This window comes from Gossypium hirsutum, chromosome D06, assembly GCF_007990345.1.
Source record: "Gossypium hirsutum isolate 1008001.06 chromosome D06, Gossypium_hirsutum_v2.1, whole genome shotgun sequence".
Lineage (NCBI taxonomy): Eukaryota > Viridiplantae > Streptophyta > Magnoliopsida > Malvales > Malvaceae > Gossypium > Gossypium hirsutum.
In genome coordinates this window covers 36,839,182-36,853,542 of record NC_053442.1, presented here as the reverse complement: position 1 = coordinate 36,853,542, position 14,361 = coordinate 36,839,182, and the positions used below count along the sequence as shown (strand labels likewise).

The 14,361-nt window shown below is 35.0% G+C and overlaps 1 protein-coding gene across 2 annotated transcripts; it reads left to right on the top strand.

Annotated features, from left to right (window-relative positions):
• The first annotated feature begins 4,194 nt into the window (after positions 1 to 4,194).
• LOC107900121 (chaperone protein DnaJ) lies at positions 4,195 to 12,991 on the top strand. 2 transcript variants are annotated; one of them, XM_041096429.1, is made up of 11 exons: positions 4,195 to 4,900; positions 5,827 to 5,895; positions 6,574 to 6,666; positions 7,174 to 7,295; positions 7,856 to 8,051; positions 9,007 to 9,182; positions 10,049 to 10,178; positions 10,898 to 11,058; positions 11,319 to 11,416; positions 11,665 to 11,764; positions 12,640 to 12,991. In XM_041096429.1, exons 1-11 carry the CDS (start codon positions 4,568 to 4,570, stop codon positions 12,683 to 12,685), a joined length of 1,524 nt encoding a protein of 507 aa, XP_040952363.1. In that variant the 5' UTR covers positions 4,195 to 4,567; the 3' UTR covers positions 12,686 to 12,991. The 2 variants fall into 2 exon arrangements, 1 of the variants encoding a protein (XP_040952363.1); XR_005915208.1 differs by having other exon boundaries at positions 4,300 to 4,900; positions 11,646 to 11,764; positions 12,640 to 12,684.
• Positions 12,992 to 14,361: the final 1,370 nt, after the last annotated feature.

Below are 14,361 nucleotides of genomic sequence, written 5' to 3'. Positions count from 1 at the left end.
CCTTTAGATTTAGTGTCTTTGCCTAATGATCAACTTATCCATGCAGATGCTAGAAAAAAGGCTGAATATGTAAAGGAGTTACATCGGAAAGTTCGAGCCAATATTGAAGCAAAAACTGAAAGTTATACTCGGAAGGCGAACAAGGGTCGTAAAAGAGTTATCTTCGAACATGGTGATTGGGTTTGGGTTCACATGAGAAAGGAACGTTTTCCCGCCCAACGAAGGTCAAAGCTACTACCACGTGGTGACGGACCTTTTCAAGTCTTGGAACGAATCAACGAGAACTCTTATCGACTTGATCTACCAGGTGAGTATAATATAAGTGCAAGTTTTAATGTCTCTGACTTATCCCCTTTTGATGCAGATTCCGATTTGAGGGCAAATATCTTTGAAGAGGGGGAGGATGATACGGCCACGCCTCAAGCCCTACCTAGCCCGAGCAAGGAGCCTTTGGAGTTGCCTCGAGGTCCTATTACTCGATCACGAGCTAAACAATTCAAGGAGGTTGTTTCGGCTTTAGTTAACAAAGTTTGGGGCGAGATTTTGGTTGGGCACATCGAAGAAGCTTGGACCAACTCGAAGAACACTCCATGCATTTTACTACGAGCTGAATTAAGCTCGGAATCAGCTCAATAAGTACATTTCAGCTCAATTTTAGCTCCATAGCTTTTAATCCAGCTCAATTAATTTTTGTTGTTTAATTGGTCTTAAATCTGGGCGAATTTAATTATGCATGATAATTGTGTTTTTCTTACACATTATTAAGTCAATTTAATTTCCTACAGCTTATCAATATGTCTTATTACATGTTTTTAATTTGTCTTGTCCAAACCGAATTAATTAGCTTTTAGTTTAATTAATTGTGTTTGTTTTAATTATAAGAATTTAAGTTGTCTAGATTGTGTTTAAATATGATTCAGCTGAATATTGAATACTTAAATTCATTTGCTCATGTTTTGTAGGTTGGCCGAATGTGGAAGGGAGCATTTAAGTTAGATGCATGCACAATAGGTTCAATGAATTTGGTGATACATGCATGATGAATGTTCAGCTGATTTCATTATTCCAAGAACCAGCATAATGCCGTTCACACATGGAGTTCACACTCATGGCTTTTCGGTTTGGAATGTTCACACCATAGGACTTTTCAAAATTGAGTGTTCACACTTCATTTGGCCATTCAAGTCCCTTTTAATTGCTGGTCACTTTTCAGCAAAAGCTACAAATTAAATGAGCTTATTTATGCACATTGACCGAATCTAGCTCATCCATGCACCATTCAAGTTGTCCAAGGTTCAATGTGAATTCTAGAAGCTTTCCAAGTCCAGCCGAACCTAGCCAAGCCATTGAAGAATTCATTAGCTTAATTTTTAAGAAAATGTATGTGACTATTCGGCTAACTTAGTTGCTGATTATAAATAGCTGAAATTTCATTTTGTAAAGGACTTTGGACATTTTAAGTAACGAATTGCTGCCAAATTTGTGAGGCATTTTCTCTCAAATTTCGTTCGAGACCCGTAAGACTTATCTAGCTTCTAGTGGCGTCTTTCCGAGTCTTTCTTTCGAACTTATCACTCCCTAAACCCGAGCGTGGCGTTCACCTTTGATACCTTTGGTTCATACTTTACTAAGTATTGGGTCAAGGTCCTTATCCACCATTTCCAACTCAATTTGGTCTTATAAGTTTCGGGTCAACACTCTTCTTTAGTGTTGGTTCACTCTTGACCTTTTTGAACCATTACCAATTCGTACCAAATACCATACCATTTCGTACCAACTCCTAAATACCAAATCGTACCTAAACCAAATACCATTTCTTGTTTATTCCTAAACCGAATTCGACCATACTAATCATACCATTTTGACTTAAGCCAAATCCACATCTTATTTTGATCAAACTTATTTTACTTCTTTGAACACAAATATATTCTTTCTTCTTCTTGTCTAATATACTTCTTCGTTTACGATCGAGAACTAAACTGATGTGATCCGGCTCGGTTGATTGAGTCGATTCACTTGATTGCCCGATCGTCGACGAGAAGTTTGTTCGATTTTGTAGATAGATTGAGTTAGATGATTTTTTTATAGCGGAAGTTGAGAAAATGGGTTCAAAAGATGGTTTGGATAGATGTTTGATAGGCTCGGTGAAATAAAGAAATATTGTTTATAATTTAATAGTTAAAATGGAATGGAAAAATAGAACTCAAGCGAAGAACGATTCAATACTATATGAAGTATTGCCCCGGGACTTATATTGCTTAAGGTGGGTTTAATGGATTGTCGAAGATGGACCTTGACCCGTTACCTATAGAGAGGTAGGAACCAAAGGTATAAAAAGGTGGATGAACGCTACACCAGGATGGTGATAAGTTCAAGAAGTCGGGTTGACGCCACTAGCGAGCTAGATAAGTCAGAACGAGACTCGTACGAAATAGGATAGGAGGAAACCTCACAATCAAGTTTTCAATAATCAAATTCTGTAACCTTTTACAATAAACAAAATAAACTATTTATAGGCTCTCTAATGCCTATTAAAATTCAGCTACTAAGGTGTTCACACAACAATTAAAAATGTTCACACTTCAAGCATTAAATCTCTGTTCATGGATAGTGTAAGTTCATGCATGGTTGAATAATCATGTTTCTTCCCAAAACCCGTTCATGCATGCTTAACCAATAAGAAAGCTTCCTTGTTCCATGAATGTGCATCTTCAATTCATATCCAACCCCTCTTGGACGAATGCTAGGTGCATGGGTCATGCATCTCTCTTAATTAAAACTTTAATGATGGGCTGCTTCATGAATGGAAGCATGTACCTTGTAAATTCGTTCTCCCCTTTGTACATGCACATTATACATTCAATGTGATGAATTAAGGTAATATTCCCTCCCTTTGGACGTTCATGAATCCACCCATACATGTATAGGAGCTGATTGGTCAAATTGAGGTGTGAATGGCTTAGATGCTGCCTTGGGAATACGATCGGCCAAGCTTGTGCTTTAAGTTGCTGGACACTTTTTGGCCAAATAGATGCCTTGGGGAGCCAAATGGATCAGCCACCATTCATTGAAAGAGGCCTTACATGCACCGTCCCATACATTGAACCTATCATGCATGAACCTTGTTTAATTACTCTCCAAATTCAACTCACCTACAAAAACACATGAACCAAAATTAAATCACATAAAATTCAGCTGAACAAACATTAATATAATTTAGACACACTAATTAAACATAAATTAAATTAGACAAATTTAATAAAGTCTTAACAAGACATATTAAATTCGGCCAAGACACATTTAAAACATGTAATAAGTCAAAACATAATTATGAGCTGTATTAATTTAAGCTAAATTAATAAATTACTTAATTTATTCAGACATTAAAATAAATGAGTTGAAATAAACTTAAGCCAAGCTCAAACGAGCTAAAGTAAGCTAAATTGAGCTCAAACGAGCTAAATTAAGCTCATATGAGCTAAATCGAGCTGGGAAAAACTAAGATTGAGCTTGTTGAGCTGAGATTGAGCTTCATCTTGCACTTGGGGCCCTCGTGTTTAGGCCAATCATGATAGCAACGAGTGGTGCCACAACATGATGCGATTGAGATCACATCATAAACGACTCGGGTTCAACTACTAAACTGAGATCGTATCAGAAATCGAACTTAGTAAACATATCGAGTGCCTGAAGTAGTTGGCACTGCTTGTAGAATTACTCGGTTTCTAAATTGCAATTATCAATTTTAGACCTAAAACAACAAAAAAAGGGATAAAACAATATTTAGTCTGTGAACTTAACAACTTTCTAGCTTTGGCCCCTTTTTTTCCATTTTAGTTTTGGAACTTGTTAGTTTTTCTCATTTTGATCTCTAAACTTTGATTTTGTTAAAATGTGAAGACAAAACACTTTGAGATTGTGCGAGATCACTTTGAGATTGTGTCCTATCATATGTATATATTTTTAAAAAAAATTTATAACTTTTAATACTTTTTGTATTCTTAAAGTTTTATATAAAATTTTAAAATCTTTAAATGATAACTTGAGGTTCTAAAGGAATTCAAGTTCAATGACTAAATTTAAAAAAAAATCATATTTTTAAACTAATATCAACAAAAGTAAATTCAAAGATTAAATCAAAAGGTTGTTAAATTCAAAAACTAAATCCTCCTTTATTAAAAAATCGATGTAGTTGTAAAAAATTTTCCCAAAGGAAAAAAATTTGAAGCGGAAGAAAGAAAAAAAAAACGAAAATAAAGAAGAGGGGAAATTTTGTTGGGTAGCAATAAAAAACGTGTTAGTTCAGTCCAGTCCGGGTACGAAAACAAAGTTTGCAACCAAACAAAATCCAATCTTTGTGGCTATCCCCTCTTCTCCTTTCCTTTACCTTCACTCTCTTGCCCTTTTTGCAGTTTCCATTGAAACTGTGGCTCAACAATCAAACATGAATTACAAAATCAAAAGCAACATTTTGTCTTGTTGAGATATCAATTTTATCCAACACCTTGTACCACAACTTTGAAACTTAACTTTTTCGTTTCTTTTTTTCCTTTTCCTTTTTCTTTTTATGGCTGCCACTACTTCTCTATCTCTACTGCCTTCATCTCTTGGTTTTCCAAATGAACGCCCTTCCAGCACTTCACAATCCTCTTCTTATTCTTGTTCTTGTTCTGTTTTCTTCAATGCTGGGACCCGTCTCAGGTCCCACGACAGCTTCGCTTGTGTGACTTTTCCTTCTTCTTCCTCTACATGTTCTTGGAGATTCAATAATAGGGCTGGTACTCACCGTTTTGGGACCACGGTGGTGGCTGCTTCTGGGGACTATTATGCTACTCTTGGCGTACCCAAATCAGCCTCCGGTAAAGAAATTAAGGCCGCTTATCGTAGATTGGCTCGTCAGGTACTTCACTCAGTTCAATTGTTGTTGTTGCCCCCCCCCTCTCCTCTTTAAAATTTACAAGTTTAGTTTTGCATTTCCTTTCTGGGTTTTGTTGCTGCTCTTTTTTTTTTTTTAGAAATAGTTAAATATAGTTCTAAGAGAAGATACTTTGTATTAGAGAAGGAAAAAGCTCTTTTCTTAGGTTTTGAGTTACGAAAAAGAGGAAAATTTTCCCAGCAGAACCCGAAATTCGGACCGAGAGCTCAAGCTCAAGTTTTAACTGTTGGAATTGGTGGATATGAATGAATGTTTAATGGGGCAAGACACTTGATTGTTCCTTGGATTATTTTGGTCATATCATTTTGGCAGAAACCTATTTTCTTTTTCATATTTTGAGTAATTAAACTGTAACATATCATGGATTATTCTAGTAATGTGAATTCATTATCAGTGTGAGGCGCTTAGCATTATTGCTCAATCTTTTCTATTGGTTTTATAGAAGGGCATGCATGGGGTGACAATTACTTGGCAAATTTATTTTGTGTTTAATTTAATCTCATTTGGCCTATCTTTTTCCATTGTTTCTTTGAACTATTCCAAATTCACTTGTTGTAATCTGTTGCTAGTCATAATATCGGTGGCAGAATAGCTACCACTAGGAATCAAATTGTACTTCATGCACCACTATCTCAAGCTGGTGTCTTTTATATTGTTCTTTGAACTTTCTTATTTGGCTTGATTCAATCAAGCTATGGAACCCTTGGTGTTCTTCCTAGTTTGCTGGTTTAATTCCATTATCTCTTTCAATTTGTAAATGTGCTCTCATATAAATTTGAAGCTACTAAGTTTGTATTGGCACTGTGAACATTAATGAATTGTCTATTTCTTCACTTCTGTTTCATTTGTCTTGGTAATCTGACATTGTAACGTTTCAACTTCATTTGAAGTATCATCCTGATGTCAATAAGGAGCCAGGAGCAACTGAAAAGTTTAAGGAGATTAGTGCTGCATATGAGGTATGCGCAAAAGGTTTAGACCAAAATGTTGTTACAGCATGGAACGTTTTAGATTATAAGGACAATGAATACCGGCTTTCTTATTTTTTATTGTGATTTGTGATCAATGATATGTCAAGCTGTTATTTACCTTTTGGGCGAGACATCTAGGCTAACTCATGTATGATCCCTATAAAGTCCTCTCAAACTTAAACAACTTCAGAATCCTGGTAAAGGAGGAATTAGATGTAAAGCCTGTTGAAAAAGCATCTGAAATTTTCTTGCCCCACAAACTAAATTTATTTGACCATTTCATCCTTGGGAGGTGATAAAACACGTATGATATGCATTCTTCTTTGAATAGGGAAGCAAAAAATGAGTTTTTATTGTGTCAAGTTGATTAATTGTCTTTAATGATGAGTTTATTGAAGTGTTGTTGATACTGATTCAACATGCCTTGAAGTATTAAGATTCAATTCTATTATTTATCCTATGATTGGATATAAAAGTCTTGATATTTATCATGTTGGTCAGCACAATTGTTTTATATTTTAGTCCTTCTCTGTTAGCGACATTTCAATTTGTGGAGCATGGAGTGCTGCAAATTTTCTTTGCTAGAGTTTTCTTTGTGTAAAAGTACATTACCATGTTCAAATTTATTCATGTTGTTTTTTGAACAATGAAGTGCAACACTGTCAGGTGTTATCAGATGATAAAAAGAGAGCTTTGTATGATCAATACGGTGAAGCTGGAGTCAAGAGTGCAGTAGGGGGCCAGTCCAGTGCTTATACGGTATGCATCTACTATGAGATTTTCTGATTAAGCTTGTACTCATGAGTCATAATTGCAAAGGATATCTGGTTGGCATATGCTTGGAAGTTTAGATATGCTTTGCCTTGTTTATTACTTCATGGGAAGATATAGTTTGGTTATTCATTTCAAAATATTTGGTTACCCGGGTGTAAGAATGATGCCTCTTAAAATGTTGAGTTCAAATAATCATTGTGAGATAATCATTTTTTTCAGACAGCCTGTCTGAGTCATTATTTCCTTGTACTTGCCAATTTGTGATCTATGTCTACCTCTAAGCAGTGACCTTTTTTTTGCATGCTTTATGTGTAGGGTTTTAACTGTGTTTCACAATAGATGGGGAAATAAAACTGTTATGCACCTATAATGTTGTGAAATGTCATGATTGATGCTCTACTAACTAGCATGCAATTAGCCCAGGCAGCACCAAAGACTCTCGACATCTGTCTGTCTAAGTAAAACTCAGACATTAATTTTCTTTCCCTGCAGACTAATCCCTTTGATCTCTTTGAAACATTCTTTGGACCAAGTATGGGTGGTTTTCCTGGCATGGATCAAACTGGATTCGGAACAAGCCGTCGTAGTACGGTTAGTAAAGGTGATGATATACGGTAAGTTGAGATCTTCGTTTGATGTTTTGATAATAGTTACCAGTCCTTGATTATTCGCTTTGTTTACAGTGAGTGTTGATTGATTGATTGCTTTAGTATGTTTACCAAGCTTGGCTACGGTCTTCTCTATTTCCAATCTGTAGCATTTCTTGTGTTGCTGACAGTGTTTTATTGCCTTGTGTGATCACACTATTTCAATCTTTCATTTTCTAATAGTTTGATTGTTTTCATGTAATGCTTAAATCATGCTTCTCTCTGCTCTTTTCTTTTTATTTAGTACCAGAAAAAATATAACCAGTCAAACCAACGATATATAACTAAATCCCATCCTATCATCTTATCACTTACGTAAGTGCTCTTTTTGATAAACTTCAAATGTCTTGTAAGTTTGATTATGAAGAAATATCATTTATGTCAGATAAGCCCTTGGTAATAATGTTAATCAAATATTTTTTGCAGGTTCTTGTATATGTTCTCATTTTTCTGTATCTATGCATCTATACATCCTTTTTCAAAGGCTTTTGTAATCGATATTGTTCTGGTAATTCAAATATTTTCAGTTACGACATTACTTTAGAATTCTCGGAGGCTATTTTTGGAGCTGAAAAGGAATTTGAGCTTTCCCATTTAGAAACATGTGAAGTTTGTCTTGGAACTGGAGCAAAAGTTGGGTCAAAAATGAGGATATGCTCAACTTGTGGTGGAAGGGGTCAAGTTATGAGGACTGAGCAGACGCCCTTTGGCTTGTTTTCACAGGTAATTGGAAATTTTCTTGTCCAATTGGCTCTTGGTCACCTTTTTTCTTGGGGGCTAGGGGGTACTAGGCATTTTATGATCATCATTTCTCATCATGGCAGGGGGTGTTATGAGGAAATAAGGTTTTTTATGATCATTTCTCATCATGGCATTTTCTACATTTTAAGTGTGTAACATCCTTTAGGATCAGGACCTTGGTGGTACTAGGCATTCTATTTAGTTATAACAATGGACTACTATCTGATTGTTATACATAAATTGTAGACAGTGGTTTACTTGAGGTGGGTTCACTCACTGGTACTTGAGTTGGTCACATTGTATACTAACAAATCGGAAATCATATTGTGAAGAAAAGAGGTAAAAGTGGAGAGTTTGATGCCAAAGATCAGTTTTGTACAAAAAAATGTCTACTGCTTTACCACACGGGAATAGTGATAGAGCCATGTTGGTACTTGGTACATGGTTAAAATTCCAAGACCAAAATGATAAAGCCTCTTAAGGATTAAAAGATAAATTTGGAAGACATTGCCAATGAGCTTTTCAATCTCATCCGTGGAAGGGTTTTTGTCTAGCCAGGTTCTAGTGGAAAACTGATGATGCTATTGTGTAATGGATTACATTCATTTAAGTTGTAGTAATTTTATTGATCCCAATTGATGAATTTGACTCAAAAGGCAGAGGGAAAGAACCTCCCAGTACTTTTTTTTTTCCAGTGCAGAACAAATAGATCAAAGGAGACATTGAACAGGATGATATTTGTATTCAATATAGGGACCTTTTAAAGTGTCTGCTAGCCTGCTAGATAGGGAAGCAATTATGTTTAAAAATAATGATTTTGGTTGTCCTTTTTCCCTCCATGGTTTGCAGTTCCAATCTTGATTTCTGATCTGAACCAATGTCTGATGATTTTGTTATACGATGCTTCTTATATAGCTTCTCCATTGCAATATGTTAGGTTTCTGTTTGTCCAAATTGTGGTGGGGATGGTGAAGTTATTTCTGAAAACTGCCGAAAATGCTCTGGTAAAGGACATGTACGAGTTAAGAAAAATATCAAAGTCAAAGTTCCTCCCGGGGTTAGTGCTGGCAGTATCCTCAGAGTTGCAGGCGAGGGTGATGCTGGACCAAAAGGGTATGTAGATGGACTTTTTATTGTATATCTAATATTGATGAGATATTCGGGTATTAAATGCCAATTGCATTCTGAAGTTACATTTTTAATTTTCAGTTATACTAGATAGTTTCCTGCTCTTGTAATTGGTTATTGGATATACATAAGCTCATTTCTGTTATCCATAATGACCTGGTATGAGGGTTGCAGCTAGATTTCATGGCAGATGTAGATTTATATTTGTTACTTTTAGGATACAACATTAGTTTGTTGGCTAATTGTAAAATTAGGGAACTGGTGGTTACCTTCAGGAAGTTAAAATACTAGCCAAAACTATATCTTGCATCATGACAGCCTGTTCATGTTATATTGAATTAAATATGCATGGGAACATCCAGTCTTACATTTTAAAGTTAAGAATGGTGAAGTTTGATTTTAAGTTGCAATGATAGTGATGTTCCTTTTCTCAAATTCCTTGACTTTTTGGAATGACATTAACTTCTTGCACTTGTACTATGATTCTACTGCATTTATTTGATGTAGATGGTCCGTTTTTTCATTGAAGTATTGTCACAGAAATGTTATTATATTGTGATTTTAACCCTTCCACTTTATTTCTTTCCTTTTCTTCCCAATTAGTGTTCTTTTTGTGTTATTTTCTATGAAGTAAATTTATTAATATAATATTTTCAGGGATGCTGTTTCATGTCTCAAGTGGTTATATTTTGCTTATTACTACTTTAGACAAATTTGTTTATGCAAGGAATAAAACTTACTGTTGAGTAACTAGGAACTTTTAGCTGCAGAAGTAGGATAAAGGAGGCTGTAGTCTTAGGTCTTAGATATTTTCTTGTTGTTGAGTATAGAAAATGCTCTGGTTTTAACAGGGGCCCTCCAGGAGATCTCTATGCATATCTAGATGTTCAAGAAGTCCCAGGAATTCAAAGAGATGGCATAAATCTTTTGTCAACAGTTTCCATTTGTTACCTTGATGCCATATTGGGGTCTGTTGTCAAGGTAGTTCCTCACTATTTTTTGCGTTATCTTACATTCATGCTTTAAATTTTTTATGCTTTAGTTTTCATATTAATTCTTATAAATTAAAGAAATGCATAAAGTTTGAATGAAAAAGCATGCGTGTTTAGAAAATTAATGCGCAACTTTGGAGAGTAAAAGCCTGCATCTACATATCTCTTTGATCGTTTAGTTCTTATCTGGTTGATAATCGTGTCCCGTATTTTATTTTATTACATTACTTGTAAGCCCATTCCTATCTCCCTTATGAAATCACATTCTCAAGGTGTCATCCTAAAATGCACTGCACATAGCTTCAATCAGGGAGACAGCCTGATGCATGCTCAAGTAACTCATCTAGGTTCTGCATCACAGCCATATGCCATTTTATGCCAGAGAGTTTTTGCGAATCACTGCCCTGCACAGTGAAGTGTTTTCTGAGCTATATCTGCTACTTTTTTGTTTTTTAACATGATCCAAATAAAGATACAAATTTGTATTTTTTGTGTCTTATGTTCAATCAACGAGACAGCCATATGGCATTTTATGACCCGCCAAATACATGTAAATTTTTTTAAAATTTTAAACATACCCATGTCGGAGACATGCCTGTATCTGACACACTTGAGTCCCAGGAACATACTTGGTGTAACTTTATTCTTATTTTCCCTTAACCAACACCTCGTACTTCATCAAGTATTTGATTCCTTTCACTTAAACAGGTTAAAACAGTGGAAGGGGTGACTGACCTACAGATCCCACCAGGGACTCAACCAGGGGATGTATTAGTACTTGCAAGGAAAGGCGCACCAAAGCTGAACAAACCATCTATACGTGGTGACCATTTATTCACAATCAAAGTTAACATACCGAATAGAATTAGGTATAAGATAAATTTTTATTAGCATTTAATTATGTGGAAATAGGATAGCTGAACTGCATTCTGAATTAAATATATCATTTGATTCTCTTTTATATTTTCTTTCTAGACCATATGAATTATCTTCAGTTTGGTAAATTAGACTACTTTATAATGGTGTGGCCTTGCCTGACCTGACCTGTTATTGACCAACCCGTTCCCTCAATGCCTCGGATATTAGTTATTTCTAATAACTTCATACTGTAATTCTTCCTTGCATGCAGTGCTAAGGAGCGAGAATTGCTTGAGGAACTTTCCTCTCTAAGTAATACAAACGGCAGTCGCTCTCGAACTCGCCCTAGGACTCAACCCGCAACTGCAAGTAAGCAATTGCTTATGCCTTGTGAAAGCGATGACTTTTTGTTTATTATTTAACTTGCTGAATTCATATGCACTCCACTGTTACATATGGCCTAAACTTTTAGCATTTAATGAGTCAAATATATTGCGATACTAACATATCATCGTCACCATCTGGGCTATATGCAAAAGTTGTATTTCTCGTACGTTCCGCAAGATCATACTTTATTGCTTGGATTACACAAATTTAGCATTCACATACTCATGCAGCCAAAACTAGCGGAAGCAAGGTTAGTACCGATGGAGAGAAAACTGAAGAAGCAGCTGCAGATGAGAATGATACGTGGACAAAGTTAAAAAAATTTGCCGGGTAATCTCTCTTACTCTCCACATGTCGTGTGTGCATGCGTTCTCACATGCTTACCTTTCTTCATGCATGTGCTGCTATGGATATGATTATATAGATATACAATTGTTCAGACTTGCCAAAATGGGAGCCCTACCTGTGTCAACACGGCATGACACGGATAAGAGTACGGAATATGGGTCGAATCTGTTGGACTCTTAGTGACTGGGTGAGATGAAAAGGAAGAAAAAGAAGAAAAATAAAGAAGAAACGACAGAAAGGAAAAGAAAAGATATTAGATGAAAATCAGGAAAACTATTTGACAAAAAATTATAAAAATAAAAGTAAAGTATAAAAAGTATAAAAGATATAACAAGTATTATATATAAAAAAATACTAATGTATTATATACTACTAGAAAGTTAGCATCACATATTTGTCATCGCCTATTAATATTTAACCAAACCAATACTCGAGTCTTGAGTTTAACTTAATTGACAATTTGGATATTTAGACACATACCCATACCCAACATCTGTGTACGAGCAACATAGTATATTAGATTAGATGTATAAAAGAAACTTGCAATTAATTTTTTTTTCTTTGGCTTGGGACATGGTCTTTCAATTCAAGATTGATGCATGGGGTATGAATGATAGTGGTGCAAGATCCGGTGAACCATTGCTCCCTACCTTGTGTTGCATGTTTTACCATTTTTCATTCAAACATCTTAAAATTTATCTCTATCTAGAATATGTGAAGCAGATGCAACGAATCATTTTACCATTATTTGATTTATCATCAATATCTGATCTCTCTGTCAATGTTTCCTCTCATTTTCTTCGAGTTTCTTTGTTAGTTTCTGGTATAATAATCATAGAAAATGTGGCATCTTGCAGGTCAATTGCAAATGGAGTTGCTAAATGGCTAAAAGACAACCTCTAAATTGATGTCTCTCCGGATTAGGTTTTAGCCTAAACTCAGGAATACCTGGCCTTTGAGTACACTGTTTTGCTAAATATTTTGATCTCGGGATAACACCAAGGTGTCAACTTAGTTTGGGAATTAGCTTTAAATGCAATTTCTTGGTTTTGCGCTATAAAAGAAATATAAGGGGAAACTGAGCAAATTGTTTTAAATTTTTATTTTTTATGCTGCTTATTTGGAATTAAACAGTTGTGTATGCTTATTGCTACTATTCAATTTGTAATTAATACATTGGCATGAACAAGAAACTCTTTCTTATTGCAATTGAACTTGTATTCTTTTTTATTATTTCTTTTTGAAGTATATTACTATACTGGTGAGAAATAAGTCTCCTATGACGCAGTTTGCTGGGCTGATTAGAGGTTGGTTTACCCTTGGATTTAAATAATAAAAGAACAAGTCTATTTAATTAAGTCAATAATTAATTTTTGAAAAAAATTAATTATTAAATATAAATAATTAGTTTAATTAATTAATTTTAATTGAATAATTTATACGATTCATTCTAATTTTGTTAATATTTTAGCTTTATCGTATTAAAATTTTATTGTATTAGAATTTGTGTAAACGTATTTAATTATCTAAATAAAATTAAATTTTGATAGATTATTTAAAAATTCACTTTAATTAAAAGCTACTTATATTTTATATTAAATTTTTGTTCAATGACTTTGTTGGCTTTGTTATGTGTCACTCCTATAATATGTCCACAATCTTGTGATGTGAGCCGGCTCGGTAATGTTGAGTCAAATCACTTTAGTTGTCCAATCGTCGATGAGAAGAGTCTTTCGTTTTGTAAGAAGTTGGATGGGTTTGATATTTGATAGGCTTGGTTTAACAAAGAAATAGAGTAAATAGTTGATAGATATGATGGAATGGATAAGTGAACTCAAGCTTCAAGATCGATTCAATACTATAATGAGTATTGCCCCGGGACTTATATCGCTCAAGGTGGGTAAATGGATGATAGAAGATGGACCTTGACCTGTTACCTAAAGAGGTAGGAACCAAAGGTATAAATAGATGGAAGAACGCCACACCAAGGTTGGTGATAAGTTCAAAGAGTTCGGGTTGATGCCACTAGCAAGCTAGATAAGTCAATTCGAGACTCAAACGAAATAAAGAGGAAGAAACCTCATAAGAACAATAGTTCATTCAATAATTTGGCAAAAAAGTTCTTCTTACATGAAAAGAGTAAACTATTTATAGATTACAATAGATAGTCGAATGGACAAATGAATCAAGCTTAGTACTTCGACTATGAATGTGCTGTAATAATCTAGAAATATTCATTAATTAAACTAAGTCTAAATTCGGCTGAATGGAGCTTCAATGGTCAGCTTCTTGATTAAGTAAAATTAGCTTGAATCCTGGTGAATGTATGGAAGCTAATTTAGTCTTGTCTAGATTCGGCCATAGACATAAATGGGCATTGAAGTTGTGGTGTTTGGCTGAAAGGTTATGAGCCTTAAAGAGGGTCTTTGAACAGCCTTTGAGGTGTGAAAAGTCAGCCTTGAAAAGCCTCTTGTGTGTGAACACCTTCAGCCGAATGGTCACTAGGTATGAACACCAAGTATGAATGAAGTGATGGAGCTTTGGCCAACCTTGGGGAATTAAAGGTAGGAGATGACTCT